The 19,352-nt window shown below is 59.4% G+C and overlaps 1 protein-coding gene across 1 annotated transcript in view; it reads right to left on the bottom strand.

Moving 5' to 3' along the window:
* Positions 1–17,125: 17,125 nt before the first annotated feature.
* The window catches only part of EFNA2 (ephrin A2), a 39,878-nt gene continuing 37,651 nt past the window's right edge, over positions 17,126–19,352 (bottom strand). The window contains exons 3-4 of the mRNA XM_032203491.1: positions 18,843–18,908; positions 17,126–17,493 (exon numbers count right to left, since the gene is read on the bottom strand). Of these exons, the coding sequence (XP_032059382.1) occupies positions 17,372–17,493; positions 18,843–18,908 (188 nt within the window). The 3' untranslated portion in view covers positions 17,126–17,371. The remainder of the gene's footprint in view (positions 17,494–18,842; positions 18,909–19,352) is intronic.

Genomic DNA, 19,352 nt, shown 5'->3' with positions numbered 1-19,352 from the left:
CCAGGAGCAAGGCGGGAACAGGGAAAGGATTGGGGTGGAATTGGGGTAGGATTGGGGCTGGATGGGGTCAGGACCCCACAGCCGGGGCCATCGCGCTGCCGGGCACCCCAGAGGGCGCATGCTTTGTGTCTCCTGCACCGAAGGGAGCTGAGCAGGAGGTTGCTCTTGTACGTACAAGGGAAGGAAACGAATCCTGGGCCGAGAGCATGGCCAGGGGTCGTGCCACGCGCTGGGACCCCAACACCAGCCCTGCTGCCGAACACACGAGCAGCATGAGTGGGAATTTCCCTGACACGCTCCAATCCCTCTCCTTGTTAGGAGCCACGCTCATCGCGGGGCAGTGGGGGGCACCTCAGCGAGCCCCCCGTGCCAGCAGCACGTTTTTATGTTTTACCATAAAATATGGAAATAGGGAGAGCATCCTGAGGCTGGGGGAGCCCCGGGGACGATGCTCGGCCCCACCACAACTCGTCCAGGGGCCCCCACGGAAGGCCCCGCCGCAGAGGTCTCGTGGCACAAAATGTTCTCCTTGTAATGGGCTCCCTGAGTATTTATTAGAATATTTTATCATATCTAAAGGAGGCAAGCTCGGCCCTGCTTGATCTAGCCTGGTTGCAACTCCCGTTTGAAAGGGATATTCTTAAAGGGAGTGACCTGCTAAGTGAATAAATTGACTCTGCCTCCATTTATCCCCGTCCTGCCCGCGCTCTATTATGTCGCGGTGATAAGGGTGGGCTGGAAGAGGCTGGCTGGCATAATTAATATTTATCACTTCATCTGGAACAAGCACAATCTCCCTGTTTATCCACAGCCCCAAAAGGAGCAGTGGGCTGTGTCTGGAGAGCAGAGGCAGCCCCTGCCCTTTGTAATCCCACTGACACCTCGGTTATTGAGGGGGCTGCGAGCCTGCCCGTCCCTCCCCACCCCGTGTCCCCCCCAGCTTGGCCGATGGGTGCAGGCAAGTGGCCACTGCCAGCGGGCTGGGGACCTGGCATCCCCCATGGAGACCCCACAGCATGGGGCCACATCCAGCCTGGGCAATGGGATGGAGATGGGGGCAATGGGGGCTACACTTCGCGCACCCCATTCCCAGCCCCAACACCCCCCCCCCCAGGGCACAAACCCAGCCCAAACCCATTGGGAAGGGGCCGGATCCTGCCCTGGTGCTGGGCAAAGCGCTGCAGGAGCCAGCCCATCCTCACGGCACGGGGAGACGGGGCTGGAGGGAGCCTCCAGCCTTTTGTCTCCGGCAGAGGAATTAATTATTTTGTTCTCTCATTACGCTGGAATAAAACCCATTTTAGAGTAGCATAAATTTCAGTGCCTGAAACTGCTTTTTTTTTTTTTTTTTAAACTTCCTGGGAAACATTTCTCTCCTTCTCTTGCCTTTTTCCAAATCGTCTCTGTCCAATTGAGCAGCCATCAGTGATTCGGAGGAACCACGAGATGGAGGGGGATCGAGCAGGGTGCTGCGAGGGGCACAGATCTGGCCCCAAATGGGGTCGAGGGCGAAGAGGGGACCCCAAGGTTGGCCCCAGACCCCGCAGCCCCGCAGGAAACCAGCGCCTGCAGCTTGGCAGCGGCACCCCCGAGCGCGGCCGGCCGCCTCCTCCCGCCGCCGGGCGATGCTCAATTGTTTGGAACATGAACTGGAAATTAATACATACGGCTAACGGCCCCCCGGCACCCCCACCCCTCCCCAGCGCCGCGCGCCTCGTTAATTGAACGGCACCAAGCAAATGAGGTCAGAGCTCACTGAAGCCAGCCAAGGACACGGAAACACACCGACAGCGAGACGCAGGCCCGGCTACCTAGCGATGCTTAGCATTCCTGCCAGGAACCGCTCATTAAAAACCTAAAAGACGGCTTTCAGCATCCCATTAGAGGCTCTCGCGGCCTGTAGCAGAGGCTGGTGGTTGGAGGCCGGGTGCTGGTGCTGGGGATCGGAGCACACCGGGGGCACGCGGCGCAGCCTTCACCGGCAGCTCAGGACCACGGCGCTTTTTGGGGCAGCGGGCTGCGCCCCCCAACTGTGCCCAGAGATGGGGAAAGGAGGCTGCGGGCAGCCTGGCTATATCCTCGTCCCCCTGCCCCATCACCTCCCTCGTGCTCTGCTCTCTCTTGGGGTGCCGAGGCCTCAGGAGCAATTCCCTCGCCGTGCCTCAGTTTCCCCAACTCCCTCAGTGCAGCGCAGCACAACACGAGCTGAACGCCCCCATTTTCGGGGCATCCTCAGGGGTGCTCTCAGCCCTCTTTCAGACACCATTTCCCACATCCCTGCCTGCACTCCCGCTGCCCCCTGCCCCATTTCCCCCCACTTCTAGCCCCAGGTGCCAGGGCAGAGCCCCCCACTCCTCCTGCAGCCAGCTCGGGCTCCCCACCTTCACCTCCTCAAACAAAGGAAGCGTTTCCTCCACCCCACCTCGTCCTCCCGCTCCTCCGCTTCCTCTCTGGTTCCTTTTTCTCTCTCTCTTTTTATTTTTTATTTTTTTTTTCCTCGAGAAATGAGTTGTCTTCCCACAGATGTGACTAAAAGCACTCTGGAAATGTCAGCCACTGCTGGAAAGGGACCCAGATAACATTTAGCTTTAGGTAAGAGAGTAGATTTTCTCTGCGCTAATTCATATTTATAAGCTCTCCTGTTCCCAGGGAGAGCGCGGCACTGATAGCACTTGCTGATTGCTAGTGAGCAGTGCAGGGAATTGTTTTCATATCTGAGATTAAAGAGTGGTTTCTGCTCCCAGTGGCACCTGTGTATTTACGCTGGTCATTCTCAATTCATCCTTATAAGATTAAGACTGGAAATGGGAAATGGTTATAGAGTGCCGGGGCTGCGGAGAGGCCGGGGGACGCCGGCGGGGACCGGGCGGGCGTTTGGTGGCCCCGGATGCACAAAAAACCCCAACGGAGGCCCCGAGAGCTCGGCTCCATCACAGGGACCCCGCAGCAGCTCCGGGGCTTCCCACGGGAGACGGCGCCCGGAGCGGGGACGGCGGCGGCAAGCACGGACACGGGCGGACGGCGGATGCCAGAGAGCGCCAGGACGGACGCACGCCCCTGGTAGATTAGGTGAAAGATTTATTTCTATTATTATTTTTCAGCACATCCCGGGGCTTGTGTCAGCTGATTAAAAGCAAACAAGTAAAGCCCTTCTTCGCCGTGGCAGATCAAGGATTTGGGAACTTTTGGAGCTTTAGTTGGCTTGCTTTTTGTTGTTTTCTTTTTATATATTTTTTTTTTTGGAAATCATGTTTGCGAACGGGCTGAGCAGCTCCAGAGAGAGTTGCAGCGTAAACATAGGGGAAAAAAAAAAAAAGGGAAAAAAAATATATACTCTGGTGGGGATTTTAGGGCCTGGAATTAGGGGAGGAAAGGGGGGGAAAAAAAAAAGGGGGAGGAGGCGGAGGGGGGGAGGCGGCGGGAGGGGTGCGCGGGGTGGAAAGGGAAAAAGGCGAAAGGAGAAACAAGACAATGGCAGAAGGCACCCCGGGGACTTCCTGAGAGGTTTTAGAAATTCAAAATACGCCTTAGAGCCTCAAAGCTGTGTCAGTCACAGCCCCGGCGCAGGGATCACTAAGGCTGCGGCCAAACAATACCAGATTGTCTGAGGAAGGTGGGAAAATAGGGGGTCTCAGCGGCTCCCGCTCACACCAGCGGTTCCGCTAGTCAAGCACGCGTTCCACATGAATCAATTCTGGACAGTGCCTCGGCATAATCCCCTCCAGCCTCGCTATGACAACTTGAAGGAGAATTCGGCGGCTGAGTGACAGCAGACGGAGAGCTGACAAGGCAGAGGCCGCAGGACTTTCCTCCCCTTCCCCCTCCTCCTCCTTTTGCCCTTTTTCCCCTCCTTTTATCCCCCCCCCCCCCCCCCCCCCCCCCGGTAACTTTTTCGGTGACCGCTCGCTCGTGCGCGCGGCCGGTGGCGCTTTGCTGCCCTCCTGCAGCCCACGAGCAGCTGCCCCAAATCCTGACCCCAAGTCCTTCCTCCTGGGGTCTCCCCAGCCCAGGGATGCTCTGTGGGGGGGTCCCATGGGGAAGCCCCCAGCCACCCCCATGCAGCCCAGCCCCAGGGGCAAGGGGAGGTCAGGCAGTGGTGAGGAGCTGAGCCTGAGCGGAGATTTCCCCCAAAGAGCCCAACGGGAACTTTTGGGGAAGAAGCAGGGGGACAGCAGCGAGCTCACAGCAGGCATGGGGTGGGGGGACTGGGGGCTGCCTGGCTCCAGCTGGGACCCCCCAGCAGCATCGTCCCCTAACAGCTCTGGAGGAAGAGGAGGGCTCAAGGTGCCAGCGCCTCACCTGAGCATCCCACACGTGGCCTGGGAGCACCAACAAAGGTCACACACCTTCCTTCGTGGGGTGCTGCAGGGCCCCCTCCAGCCCTGCCCTTAATGTTTTAATAACCCCGGCTCATTATCGGGGGGTCGTGAGGGGAGGTGGGGCTCTTTTAATTAGTCCTTCGCAGATGGTACCATCCAGGTGTGCCTCCTTCGAGGGGCTCTGACAGCGTCTGGGGATGGGGATGGAATTGAATTGAATGGGTTTGAAATGGGGATGGAATGGGATGGGATGGGTTTGAAATGGGTTGGAAATGGAAATTGGGATGGAATGGGATGGGTTTGAAATGGGTTGGAAATGGAAATGGAAATGGAAATTGGAATGGGATGGGATGGGATGGGATGGGATGGGATGGGATGGGATGGGATGGGATGGGATGGGATGGGATGGGATGGGGAAGCCAGATCACTGCCAGTCGTGCCAGGGATGGGATCACCAGATCCAGACTGGTTTGGGGGAGCTTGGGGTAGGCGAAGGAAGGCAGGAGGCTCTGAGCTGCCTGGAGGTCTTACTCAGAGACTTGAAGATCCTCCTCCAGCCCTGGAGCTTTCAGATCCCATAATCGCTTCCCTGCACGTGCTGCTGCTTGCCCCTTCCCTCCTTGCCCAAGCAGCCCATCTGCCTCGTTAGGTAACCCGCGTGTATTATTAATAATCATATCAAGAATAAAGAGTGGTTTTGTCGTCTTTGGATCCTGTTCCTTTCTTGGGCTCCCCTGTTCCAGTTCCACATGCCTGCTCTGGGAGGCAAGAGGTATAAAGGAAACTAATTAAAAATTGCCAGTGTCTTATGTTGGAGCATTTGGGTGCGTTCAGTGGTGAAAGACAAGCGTCGTGTTGCAAGGAAATCAATTTTACAGTTACAGGAGCAGAATAAATAGAGGTGGTGCATTAAGGCAAGAGGACGGGAAGGGGCTCCAAGGATGCCGGTGCAGGGACACGGCCACTTTTGGGAGAAGCCACCCTGGGGACACTGCTCCTCGTCACACGTGGGGCTGGGGTGTGGGATGAGGATGGTGACAGGTCCCCTCGTGCTGAGGATGTCCCCTTCTGGTGCTCCCAGCCCTGTCCCCACAGCCCCTGTCCTGGCCACCCTCCCTTGGCAGCAGGCTGAGCCCAAATCGCTGTGTTTTCACCCAAAGCAGTGCTGCAGAACAGGCTGAGCACTGCACACCGTCCCTGCCAGCCTCACAGGAAGGCAAATATTGGTCCCCAAAAGCCCCCGCTCGCGCTGCGAGCATCGCTCCCATTAGGGATTCATTATCCATCCCCGCCACACGCCTCCCTCCCTGCCTTTTATTTATGGCTCCTCTCTCTCTGCGGGCACGCAGCTAAAAATCTATTGGTTTCGTGCACAATTTCATTGTCTTTTTGGGGTCAGGGAAATGGTAAACAAGCCAATTATCCTTGACGGAGGGGGTTAAACGCTCGTCACCCCGCACGGCTATCTGCACCCAGCCGCTGGGCTTCGCCCGGCGCTCGAGGAAGTTCTCGGCTGCCTGGAGACGGGAGCGCGGCAGTCGGGGGCCGAAAGCAAAATGACTTTTATGCTAAACCACGCTGCTGGCAGGCAGGTAGCAGCTCCGGGCCCGGGAGGGGGCCGTGCCAGGTCCCTTTTGGCCCCCCGGGGTCTCTGCGTTGCTGGTGGAGCCGTCACCAGGACCCCCCCGTCCGCCCCGCGCTGGCCATGACGCCCCCCCCGGCTCTGCAGGATTTTCCTTTCTTCGCCCGTCACACCAGGACAGTTCCGATCCCTAATCCTCAAATTGTCCCTTGCCGGTTTTACATACAGCTCTAAGCTCCTCATAATATATTTATTTCGGAAAAAAAAAAAAAAAAAAAAAAAAAAAAAAAAAAAGAAAGAAAAGAGAAAAAAAATGGGAAGGAAATAAAAACCCCTCTGTGGGTTATTATAGGATATTTTTGTTTTAATTGAAAACTATTCTGGGCACGGCTGGCCGGATCCTCACCGGTGTAACCCAGCACCGCTCACGGGCATCCTGCAGCCTCCCCGAGTGGGTGCTCAGCACCCCGAGAAGCGGCTGGGATTTGGGGGGCAGCAGCAGGAGCCGTGGCCGAGGGAGGCCGGGGGGGTGCTGAGCGAGAGGCGCAGCCTCTGCGGGGGCTGCTGGCGAGGCCGGCCGCTAATTGCGGTGATCACTTTTCCGCTGAGTGGCGGCCAGAGCCCGGCCGGCTCAGCCTGGATTGTCTCGTTGCCCTGCACCTGATTGAAAATCGATGCGGAGGAAAATTGAAAAATAGATATTTGGGGTGACAGCGAGAGGGATGGAGGGCACCAGGTGAGGCCGGGACCGGCGGCAGCTCGCTGCGCGCGCCCGGTGGGCGAATAAATCATCCCGGCATCGCGCCGGGAGAGGTTCCCCGGAAAAGAGGAGCCAGAAGCAGGACGGGAGCCGGGATTGATCGGCTGATTATGAAAGGCAGGATGAGTGCTATCGAGCCTCGCTTTCCCTTCATTAGGATCCATGCCACTCATTTCCCTAATAACCCACCTTGAAAGCTTTTAAGCACTTACAGCCCTGCTGAAGGCAGGAGCGTTTTCTAAAGGGTCTGCTGCTTTTCCCCAATCACCTCCTGATTAAATCAGGGCTCTCCGGGCTCACAGCCACAGCAGGATGCTCGCTGCCCCCCGGCACCCCCGTGCCCTGGCTCTGCCCTGCAGAAACGCCTGCGTGGGGTCGGGGTCTGGTGGAAACGTGGGGGAGAAGCCGCTTCCTGCAGCTTTCCAAAAGCTCCAGCCTGTCGGGGCCATGGGTTTCCACAGCTGCTCCTCCTGGCCTCGTGGCTGTGCTTTGTCTTCCTGCTGCCTTGGTGCAGCGAGGAAGGGCAGAGGCCAGGCACAGGGGTGCCTCGTAGCGCTGCTGCCCCTGCACCAGTGCGTGCTGCAAGGTGTGTGCGTGCTGCAAGGTGTGTGCATGCTCATAAGAGCAGCCTGCAGCGTGTGCACACCCGTGCGTGCTGCAATGGATGTGTTTGTGCACCGGGGATGATGGCACCAGCACCCACATGCCATGAGGGGACCCGGGATACCACAGTGGGCAGTGCTGTGGGGTGCCTGGAGGTGGGGTGACACCAGGAGCACCTTGGGGTGCCCGGTGTACCCTGACCAGCAGCGGCTGCAGCGGCCCCAGCCCCTGGATGCTCCACGGTCCCTCCTGGCCGGGGCAGAGGGGAAAGGCCGTGTCGTTAAACAAACTTAATTAAGTTGCTGAGATGGTTTCTTGGAGTTTGCTCATCCCTATTTTTTTTGGTGGGAAGTTGCCTTGGAACCTGCGTTCTCTGCGGTCTGGGGAGAGAGGAGGTCTCTGGGTGAATTAGCATTTATATAGCTGTGCCTTGCATTTCAAAACCCCCTTTATCTCTATTAGCACCTAATAAAGACAGAGCTTTGCTCTAATTCATAATTATAGCACTGGATGGAAATATTTGTGTTTCTATTCCCTGGGACTTTGCCTCAAAACCCCTCAGCCAATCTGGAGCGAAACATCACCAGGCTCCCCTCTGCACCCTGCGCCGGAGCCGTCCCAAAGCACGGGGACCACGACTGTTTGCACGAGGGCTCCGTTGCACGAGGGGCATTTGCACAAGGGCTCGGCTGCTCAGAGCCCCCCGTGGCTTTTGCTCCTCGGTGCCGCGGGGGGGCTGGATTTGGCCAGAGCAGGTGGCAGCAGGGCCAGCACCCACCACGCCACCGCTACGGCTCTGCCTCTGCCGTGCAAAAAAAAACCAAAAAACCACAAAAAACCAACCAGCCTCGTTGCGAATTCACGGCACTCCCCAGCACAAATGGGTTTAAACTACCTTAAGTGTTTCAGCAGGGAACTGGCGCTGGCGGTGTAACACTGTATTACCGCAGCATTAGGAGTGAAGTATTGATCCTAATCCCCTGGTTCAAAAATAGGATTATCAGAAGGGGAGGGGAGGCAGGGGGCGGCCGTGTGGGAGGATGCCCTGTCCCCATCCCCGTCCCCCCCTGTCCCCATCCCTGTCCCCCCAGTCCCTGCAGTGGAGGAAGGTGCTGCCCGGCTACATCACCCAGGGCTGGCACCTGCCCCAGAGGACCCAGAAAGGGGTCAGAGCGGGGTTTGGGTGGGTGCAGACCATGGCAGGGGGATTTCTCCTCCTGCAGCCAGCCCTGCGTCCCCTCGTGGCGGTGCCCGCGGCACCGGCCGCTCCGTTTGGCCGTCTCCAGACGCGCGTTTCCATTACGCGGCCCCTGCAAAGCCATCTCCCCCGATCGATGCCGGCGCCTTCATCCCTCATTGATTGATTGACCGGTAGAGCCCAGGCTCTCCAGGCTCTCCGGAGCTCTCCCAGGCCCAGGGGGGCTTTGCTGGATTTCTGCTGCCGTGGCCCCTCATGGCTCTGTCTTTCCCATGGCTGCCCCGTGGAGGGGAGCAGGGTCCCGGCGAGGTTGGCAGTGCCAGCATGGGGCTGAGCGGGGCTGGGGCTGCCCCAGAGGCTCCCCCCTGGGGTTTTGGATGATGGCATCAGGCACTGGGGTGTGTGGGGGGAAAGGGGTTCACTCAGCTCTGCCGCCATGCACTATAGCGCACGCGGCACCGGGCTGGGTGGCTGCTGGTATTGTGGATTAAGGCACACGGTGGAGGCTGCGTGGATTTGGGCTCCTCCGTGCCAGGAAATCGGGAAGAGGGCTGCGAGGGCGGCTGCATCTGGCACCTCACTCAGCCCAGCCCCGAGGCTTTGTCCCTCGTCCCAGCAGCAGCCCCTGCCCACCGGCTCCCAGCACCGCTCACGTTTCCCTCCTAATCTCCTCTTTTTCCTTCTTAATCCCCTCTCTCCTCCCTGGGCTGGTTCTCCCTCTCCTCTCTCTCCTCCTCTTCTCCCTTCCCTCTCTTCCCGCCCGCCCCCCTCCCCGCAAGCCAAATTACCCTTAATGATATGCTGAAGGCCATGACACCCATGTTGTCTCTTTGTCATCCTTCGCGGTGCAGTGTGAAAAGATAATACAAAATGCGGCACTTATCTACAATTGAGAGCCAAGACAACTTGCTAATCCCTTAATAACGCGCCGGCGAGGGCCTCATTGGCTGGCGGCGCGCGGGGCTCCCGCGGCTGCATGCAAAATCGCCGCCGCCGCTGCCAAGGTCTGGGCTCGCCGTGCGCTCTGCGCCCTGCACCGGGCACCGTGCGTGCCATCAGCCCGGGCACAGCTGCCCCACGGGAAATGGGGTGCTCCGGGGTGCAGCTGGCAGCCAAACGAGCCCAAAGCGAGGAGGGGGAGAGGTGGGGAGATGGGGAGCATCCTGCGGAGGTGTGGGGAAGAAAGGAGAGGGCCCAAGGTTAAAAGGGACGTATTCCCGTGGGACGCATCCTGGGTCTGCTGGTGCCCGTGTAGGATCCATCCCTGATGGCTGCAGTCGGGCTGGTCCTGCTGCCAAGGGAGCAGGGCATGGTCTCGCTTGCTTTGAGCTGAGGTGCTGCGCTGGGCACCCTGGAGGGGGTTGCAGATTGTGTTCATCCTTCTGGGGATGAACTGGTCAGTGCTGGGGGATGAGCATGGCTGCACCTGAGTGCCGTGGCCTGGGAGCATCGCTGCACCTGCAACATTGCTGCACCCAGGGCACCTTTACACCCACAGCACCGCTGCACCCAGAGCACTGCTGCACCCAGAGCACTGCTGCACCCAGGATTGGGGATGCCGGGGTGCAGCGATCCGGGGGCGCAGCGATCCCGGTGTCCCTCTGCCCCGCGCCCTGTGACGGACAGAAATTGCCTCTTAATTTCCGGCTTCCTTTCCCCTTCCCCACCCCCGCTGTGATTTACTTCTCCCCGGAGGAGCCCAAAAGCTGTAAACACACTTTTATTTGTCAGTTGTATCCCTGCAGCCTGCAAGGCTGTTGAAAAGGTAATATATGATTTCAGTCCTCTTTGCTTGATGATGTCGGGATTAGGAGCCCTACATATTTTATAGAAACCTCTACATGATCTTCCTTTATAAATCATTTAAATAGGAGTGTCTTTTCTTGGTGTGTGATATAAAATATTTACTGGAGTGGATGAAGGCTATTCATCCGTGTTTACCCTCCTGCTTACCAGACCGGCTACATTTACAAACAGCTCAGCCTGGCACAGCCCTTCGCCGCCGCCTGCAAGGACCTGGTTATACGTGGAGCTTGCATGCTCCGAGCCCTGGGTGTGCTGCAAAAGTCATCACGGGGACCTGGGAGGGGACAACGCATCCCCCCAGCTCTGCTTTGCAGCAAAAGGAATGGTTTTGGTGCGGCAGCTCAGCACACGCTGGTCCAGGAGCCGCGTGCCAGGGTATCCGCAGTCGCATCGCCCTCTGCACGGCCGGCTCCTGCCTGCAAAATCCGGGCTCTGCCCGTGGCTCCCGGCCCCGCAGTGTCCTCCCGAGCGAGCGAGGCGCTTCCCCGGCCATTAGCATTCATGGCAATTCTTTTCATTTGTTACCTGGCAGGGAAATGAAAACACGTTGTTCCCCCCAGCGGGGTGTTCCCCATGGCGAGCCCCAACTTTTCAATCATTTCTTGGCACCACCGTGGCAGAGAGCGGCCCCCCCACCCCCCAGGCAGGAGACATTGCTATTAAAAGGCTCGCCCAGGGGCATGTATTTTACATAAGACGCCGTGTACATGCTGTGCAACATTCAGGAGGATCATGCTGGAGCAATTGGTCCGGATATAATGCCGGTTACCTTGCGAGATAGGAGCGCGCAGAGGGGAGCGGATGCTCGCTCTGTGCCGCAGGGAACCGACCCCCCCGCAGGCCCTTGGGGCTCGGAGGGGGCAGAATCGCAGCCGACGGTGGGATGGGGACAAAGGAGCAGGAGGGTCCCAACTGCTGTCCCCTGGGGTGGCGTCGCCGCCGTCCCCTGCCCGCGAGGTGCGAGAGCTTCCCCTCCCTGCCCGCGACGCCGGGGCGGGGGAATTAACAGCTCAAGAACCGAACTAAATGTCTAGTGGCCTGAAAAGTTTCATTTCCTGCTAGCAAGGGCCCTGCGGAACGGCATGTAAAGGAGGCTGCGCTATCTGTACACAATTACACACCCGGCTGGCTTATTTCATGGAAATCAATGGCCGCAGAGGGACAGCCCGTCGGGGGCTCTGCAGTGCCGCGCGCCGCCGGCCCCCCCCGATGCGTGCCGTGTCCTCGCCGCGCATCGCCCCCACGCCGGGCACAGCCCCGCATGCAGAGCAGCCGCGGATCAAAGGTGCTGGTGCTGCCTGGTGAGCAGGGACGGGAGCAGGCAGTCGGTATTTCCTCTGCCCTGCATCCCGGCAAACTCGCCACTTCCCTCTCCCGTGCTATTTTCATAAATCATCCCCCCCCCGAGCTGGTGTTTTCCTGGGTGCCCGGCAGCTTGTTACACGGACGTCTCTGGTTGTATCGCTTGTACCTATCAAGAGATAAGGCTGGGGAGAGGAGCGGAGGGAGGGGAGGCAGGGAATAAAGTGCTGATGTGACAGGCAGGGTACAGAAAACAAGGAGCAGGGAAGTGGCAGGGCCTGGGAGGTGCTCTGGAGCACTGGGCGCTGCGGGTCACCGCAGTCCCCTGCTCGGGATGGGACCAGGGGATGCTGTGGAGAGCCCCCTGGTCCTGCTGCAGCCAGGAGCTCATGGTCTGGAGGGGAGGCATGACACATTTTGGTGGGGGATTAAAGCACCGGGAAGGCTGGGGAATCGCACAGTGCCTGCAGTTACTTTTAGCTGGGGTGTTCCCGGCGTGGGGCTCGCAGGAGTTGGAGGCTTCTGCCTCGAGCAGCCCCAGGGGAGCACTCGGTCCTGTTCAACTGCTGGCTGTGAGCGCTCCCCTCCAGGCATGGGGTAGGACCCTCGGTGGTGTAAATCAGGGAAACCCCACAGCAGGGCACAGCAGGGCCAGGCACTGCCCCAGCTGAGGCTCCAGCCTCCAGCTGCATTTCGCCTGCAGGCTTCTAGAGCTGGAGCGAGGGGAAAAGGGAAGGGAGAGGATCCAGAAGTGGCCAAATCCTGACCCCCACCGAGGTGTAAGCCTGGCTGCTAACACAGGGCACAGGGGCAAAGGGGGCACCCTCAGCTCTCACGCTGCCCATGGCCATAACCCATCCGCACCTCGTACCTTTATGGGATTAAAAGAAAAAAAATCATTAATGCTGGAATGTTGAGATTTGGCTGCTCGCCTCAGATGAGCCTGGCACGTGCTGGCCCCGTGGTGTTACCATGGGGTCCTGAGCCGGAGTCACTGAGGATTGAAGGCACTTGGGGAAAGGAGCTGGGGACCGGCTTCGTCCCCAAGCGCTTCCCTCGTCCCTCCCCGGCACCTGGAGGAGAGCACGGCCCCGGCCCCCTGTGGGCACACCAAGCCCTGTGGTCCTGATTAATTGGCACAGCCACATCCTGGAGTAAATCATCCCTCACTGCAGCATGGAGGAGGCGAGGCCGCGCATCTGTCAGCCTGGAAACCCGACCAGGAAGCCTCAGGGCTGCAAACCTCGGGGGCTGGAGAAGCCCGGAGGGGTCTGAGCAACACCAGGGGCAGCGAGGAGCTCGCTGCTCCCTGCAGGAAGGCAGCCCCAAATGGTCCCAAAGCCACATTTTGAGCCAGGGATTTTGCTCACGCAAGCCTGGGGCACGCTGCTCCAGGGCTGGGGACAGGGGTGACACCACCCCGCGTGCCACCGCCAGCCGGTCCCTGCCCGCAGCTTCAATTACGAGAGCGGCAACGAAGTAAAATTGGTGCTAGAGGAGCCTCAGGCCCGTAAAAAACCCATTTCAGACACCACCAGCCATACGTGACGCTCAGGGGAGCCCTTGCAGCTGGGTGCGGGGGCTGCCACCCCCCTGGCCAGCAGTGCTCCTGCACAACAAAGCCACGTCCTCGCCACCGGCCCACGTCCCGTGCTCCAGCCCGCTCCAACAGGGCTCAGCCCAGCGCTGCCACCAGAGCCTGTGCCCCATTGTACCCCCCCAGGCTCCAGCAAACCCAGGCTGCGCCCAGGAACAAGGCTATTTTGGGGTCCTGGGGGTGAAACCGAGTGGGATCAGCCCTGGGGGTGCAGGGACCCACAGTGGGTTGGGAGACCCAGCTGGGGCGCAGAGCAGCCCCCCAATAAATCCCACCATGAGCGTGCACACGGGGGCCGTGTCCGTTCCCATCCCGCACGCTGCCACGGCTAGTGAGGAGAGGAGGTTTAGGACGTGTTTCATTTCTGCAGGTCAGCGTGCGGAGGAATTCTTTGTTTCCCAACAGTGCCAGACACTTCAAATAAGGAAAGAGAGACACGAAAACAGGGTCTGGTTCCTAACAGCCCATCTGCTTCAGCTGGTTATTCCCCACCTGGCGCGGAGCAGCCTCCAGCTTTTAAGGATGCAGCAGCTTCCCCACGCGGCTCCGACGCCTTGTGAGAGGCGGCGATGCTCGGGAAGGGGACACGAGGCTGGGATCTGGGAGAGCAGAGAAAAGGAGCTCCCAGGTCCTACAGATGGGCAAAGCCACCACGTCCCCACCAGCCAGGACACTCACCTTGTGTGTCCCCGCTCCCTTTTGCCCAAGAGCCCCCAGACCCTTGGGGAACCCAACAGGGATGGTACCGGGGGTCTCCACCTGCCTGCAGAGTGCTCACTGCCCCAAATCCAAGATATGGGGTGCCCCTGGGGGCATCAGAGCCAGCCCCCGACTCCAACCCCAGGCTCTCAGCCACCCACCAGCCCCATGGGGTCACGACCCAGCCATGGCCCTGGGTTAAAAATAACCCAAACCCAAACTGGGCTGGTGGCCAGTGCTCACTGGGCTGCCTGGAGCAGGGTGCTGGAGGCTCTCCATCACCGTGGGTCCTTAAATCAAAGCTCGATGCCGCTGCCAAAGAGACAGGCGGGCTGATCAAAATGAGCCCTTTCAGGCCTTAAAAATCCATGACTCCATTAATTAATTACTAACGATGATCCGTCTCAGCCTTGCGCCTGCCAGCTTGCTATTTTTAACTCCGTATTTCCAACCCCACGTGTTAAAAAAATCATGAGTCAGGCCTCAAAAAAAAAAAAAAACTTACGGCGTCGGGCTGAAAAGCTCCCCTTTTCCCCATGTCCCTGCTGGGCTCTTTCTCTGGCACTTTGCGGTTTCCCAGCCTGGCACTGGGTTTGCCAGGGCGAGGAGAGGAGCCTCGCATCCCCGTCCATCCGTACTGGTGTCGCTCCCCGCGCCTGGCACACAGATGGCCCTTATTAAAAAGCAAAATGAGTCTTTCACCCTCTTGTGGCAAACTTCAGAGCCTCGGATCAGCTGCACGAGCCTGAATTAATTAACAGCGGATTGTTCCTATTCTGCTAATTATGCTGAAATATGCATTAAACGCTGGAAATTAACATGGGCCGCACAAAAAAAAGTTATTTAGGGCTGCGACAAACAAGCGCGGGCGGGCGCCCGGTGCGAGCGCTGCTCTACCCGGGGAGGTGGATAGCGGTGGGGGCTGCCGTGGGGTTAGGAAAATCCCCCCCGAGGACGTGTGTGATGCCCCTCGGAGCAGCCTGCCCAGGTTTGGTGGCCCCTGGGGACATGGCCAGGCACTGTCCCAATGCAGCACGAGGGGAAACTGAGGCAGCGGTGGGCGAGCGCCTGGGGAGACGCCGGAGCGCCACGTCCCAGCCCGCAGCGCCCACCCACCGGGCTGCATTGCCTCCCATAATTAAGTACTATCAACAATCGCATATTAATTAATTTAATATCCATTATTATTCATTAACAGAGTAATTAAATCCTTCCCGTAATTAACGCACCACCCAGCAGAGCGGTCTGGCGGCACGGCCCCCTTGCACCGGTGGGGAGGGCGGCGCTGGGAGTGGGGAAGGAGTCAAGCGCGGCCACCCTGCTGCACCCCAGTGCCTCCCAGTGCCTCCCAGTGCCTCCCAGTGCTGCTGGTGGCCGGACCGGTGGCGCGTTTTGGATCGGAGCCCGGCGGTGGCGGCGGGAGGGAAAGGCACTTCTCGAAAGCAAGGGCCTCACATGACATTTATTTTTATTTTATTATAAAAAAATACAGAATCCAAATTAGGTGGTGATCCGGTTACCATCAGCACGACGTCGAGGACGAAAGCGGCGTGGCTAAGGACGAAGCTAGGCGGGACGGAGACCAACACGCAAAACCAGCGCCGACAGCGGGCTGCCCCCAAGGGAAAAAACCGACCCAAGCAACCCCCCCCCAGCCCTCACCCAACCCTCGCCTCTGCTCAGAGCTCCCTGCAAGTGTTGCTGCCTCACTTTGCTTTTAACTCTCTCACAGTCGCTGTACACAATATAGATATTTATATATATAATCTATATATATATAAAACACAGACCGAAGGCCAGGTTTTGCCGTCGCCACTCCCCTGCGAGCCCGGCGGTGCTGGAGCGGTGCCCGGGCACGGCCCCCGGCTCCCCCCTCGCCCCCCCGGGGTACCGGTGCCAGGAGAACCACGATGCTTCCGCTCGCCTTCGAGAACCACGACCTGGTCAAGACACGGGGGGACGGGGACGGGGACAGGACGGGGGGGGGGCGGTGGCGGGGAATGCGTTTTGTTTTTTTTTTTTAATCATCGTTTTGTCATTTTCTTTTCTTTTTTTTTTTTTCTTTTTTTTTTGGATGGTTGAGATGAGCTTATTGCGAGATTTCAGCGTCCTAGTCTAAAAAATAAAAATAATCAAATAAAAATAAAATAAACCCTTCCATAAAATTCATTCTCAACAATACATAAAAAAACGCTCACAGTATAGCGCCTGCCGGCTGTATTTACAGAGCGGAGCGGCCCCCGGGCCCCCGCGGAGAAAAGAGATGGGGCTGGAAAAGGTCCGTGGAAAGGGCTCGGCACGGGCAAAACCGGTGTCCCAGGGCCACCACCCCCGGCGTGAGCCCCCCGGGGGGGGGGACAGTCCTGGATTTAAGGCGAGGAGGGGCCGGGCCCCTCTCTGGTTCATCTCCCACCCCCTGCGCTTCGGGGCCGATGGGGTTTTTTCCGTGGTTTTCTTTTGGATGTGAATAAAGAAGAGGAGAACAAGCCAAAGCCCGGCGCAGCCGCGGCCCCGGTGCCAGCCCCGCACAGAGCAGGGGGGACAATCATGGGGGGGGGTCCCCTGTCCGCCCCCCACGGCCAATGCAGGGGACAAGCCTGCACGGCCACGAGCACCTGGGAGGCGGCGAGGAGGACGGGGTGCAGACCCAAAAAGCTGCTCCATCCTGGCGCTGGGGGGGAATCCAGCCCCCGGGGGGGCACAGGCGGTGCTTGGGCTGACACGGAGGGGATGCAGCACCGGGGGGGGGGGCAGCGGTCGGCCCTGCTCCAGCCCCAGATCCAGCCGAGCACCCGAGGGGGCTCCCGGTGCCATCCGGGACCCCCAGGGCTCCCCATGGGTGCTGCCACTTCGCTGCTGGCGGAGATGCCCCGCGGGGACGGAGGTGACATCCACAGTGCGAGCCATGGGGAGGGGTCACCCCAGGGGGCTCACAGCTCGGGGACCCCCCCAGCGGCCTCGTGTCCATCTGGGTCCCCCATCCCCGTGCGCTGCGACGTCCTGCTGCAGGAGGGGTGGCCTGGCTGGGAAGGAGTCCGTGCCCGCAGAGCCATTGGCACCGTGGTGGCGTCCGTCTCGCCGTGCCGGGCGAAGGCAGCGTGCCACGGCCACCGCGGCCCCCCTGGAGAGAGGGGCTCAGCGCCAGGGACCCCCCCCCGTGCGGTTCAGTCTGACACGGGGAAGCCTGGACTGAAACAGAGCCAACCAAAATAAAAATCTTTTTTTTTTTTTTAAAAAAAAAAAAATCTGAAAAAAAAAAATCAAAAATCAGGACTCTATATTTGGTCTAGAAATGTAAAAAGCAACATCCTACGGGGGAGCCGGAGCCGAGCGAGCTGCAGGGAAGGGAGCCCTCGAGGCGCGCGCGCGCGGGCAGGATCCGTCCCGGTTCCACCGCCGCCGGTGCGGGACCGCTCCCCCGGCGCGCTGCACTGCTGCGGGGGGCTCCGGGGGGCTCCTGGCCGGCAGCACAGCCCCGCTCCGTCCCGCACCTCGCCCCACGGCGCTAGGAGGCCAGCAGCGTCCAGAAGACCGGCACCACCACGAGCGCGGCGTGCGGCACCCTGAGGCTGCAGCACGAGTTGTTGCTGGTGAAGATGGGCTCCGGGGACTCGTAGAGGGAATCGTCTGCGGGAGAAGACGAGGAGAAGGGAGGCATGAGATGGATGAGCCCACCCCCCAGGGCACGGCGGGCAATGCTTGGCACCCCCGCTGGTGCCTGGCACCCCAGGGTGGTGCCAGGCAGCGCCTGGGCCCCGTTCCCTGCCCAACCTCCCCGGCTGCTCGGACGCCAGCAGGGCTGGATCCGTCCCAGCTGCGTGACACCAGCCCGGCAATCCGGCACTGCGCCGGGTGGCAGAGCAGCGCGTGGCCAGAAAAGAAGTTAAATTATGGCTAACGCTGTTAGCGCGTTCCCCGGGCTCTGCTCTCTCGTGTTTATCACCGGATTAAGGATTTTTTTTTACAGAGCCAGAGCCAGGAAAAGCAGCGCCTGCCCCTGCCCCTTCCTCCTGTCCCCATCCTGCAGGGTCCTCGCGTGGGGTCGCCCAGGACCCCTCTCATCCAGGGCTGGGTGCTTGCAGATGCAAAAGGTCCCAGGGTCTGGAGTGGATCCCCTGGGGGCCCGGTGTCCCCCCCCCAAAGCAGTGCCTGTGCCACGGCCGCACAAAGGCAGCCCTTCGCCTCTGCAAGGCACCCACATAATAAAATCCCGATATTATTAAAATACTGAAAAAAAATTATATCAGGAGAGATTTTTTCCCCCATTATGCCCTAGTCCTGAACAAAACAGAATGATTTTTTACAGATGGTTTCATTATATTGGGTTTTATTTTAAAGCCATGCAAATAAAAAAAAAAGAAAGACATCCTTTTAAATGGTGACATTTCGCAGGCACTCAGCCCTTCCCCAGGGAGAGCTGCTGCCATTTGCTAATTACACGTTAACAGGAGAAGAAAATTATTAATTTGTTTTTTTAAATGGCTGAGTTATTTGATTCTGAAAAGTAGCCACTGTGCAGAGATTATTATTTTTTTTTTCCCCTTTCTGAAACCCAGCGGCAGGCGGCAGCCGCCCAGGCGAGGCGCTCGCCCTGCGCCAGCCGTGGCTCCGGGCACGGACCCCAGAGAGGAGCTTTTTGGGCAGGATGGGGGCACCCCCGAGCCCCAGGACACCAGCAGGGTTTGTCCCCCCGGTGCTCACAGCCCCCTGCACCTCGGTGATTCAAAAGTGCCACCCTGGGGACACCGGGGGTCACCCGAAACCTGGCGTGCCGTGGGGACGGGATGCAGCCATAGGGGTCTGCGTTTCCCCAAAGCTCCTGCCCCAAACCTCCCCTCCCTTAAAGCCACTTTTATGCAGCCAAGTCCCACAGAAACCAGAGGTCCCCCCTCACCCACACCTGAAAGCAGCAGCCCCCAGGGGCCAGCAGCCCACCCCGCAGGCCCCCTCCCCACGGCCCCGTGGCGCTCACTTACTCGTCGGCCGAACGTAAACCTTCAGCTTGAGGCAGGGCCTGTCCACCATGTTCGGGGGAGAAGCGGCTGCGGGGAAGCACAAAGGGGAGACAGAAGTGGTCCCGTTAGCGAGGCAGCAGCTCGGACCCCACAGCCCCCCATCAGGACAAGCAGGGACCCCGGACCCTTTATAGCAGGAGGGCTGGGGCTGGCCCTGCCCTGCTCCAGGGCAGCCCAGTGAAGGGCATTTACTGGTCCCAGTGCAGCAATCAGGAGCAAATATTCGGGCTGCCTCCAGCAGCTCCATGGGCTCTCATGTGGGATTAATGCCTTGCAGAACACGAGGGCAGGGATGGGAAGAGCAGAGGAAGGGGCAAGGGCTCGGTGTCGGTGTCACCGTCACCACCGGGGAAGCCCCAGGTTTCACGGTGGCACCCCAGGGTGCTGGCGGTGATGCTCTGCCCCCACCCACAGCCCCAAACCCCTGGGATGGGAATGGGGTCAGGGCTCCAGGTCTGCAATGCCCAGCCC

This window comes from Aythya fuligula, chromosome 26, assembly GCF_009819795.1.
Source record: "Aythya fuligula isolate bAytFul2 chromosome 26, bAytFul2.pri, whole genome shotgun sequence".
NCBI lineage: Eukaryota > Metazoa > Chordata > Aves > Anseriformes > Anatidae > Aythya > Aythya fuligula.
Note: the sequence above shows the minus strand (reverse complement) of the source record. Positions and strands in the feature narration are given on the sequence as shown.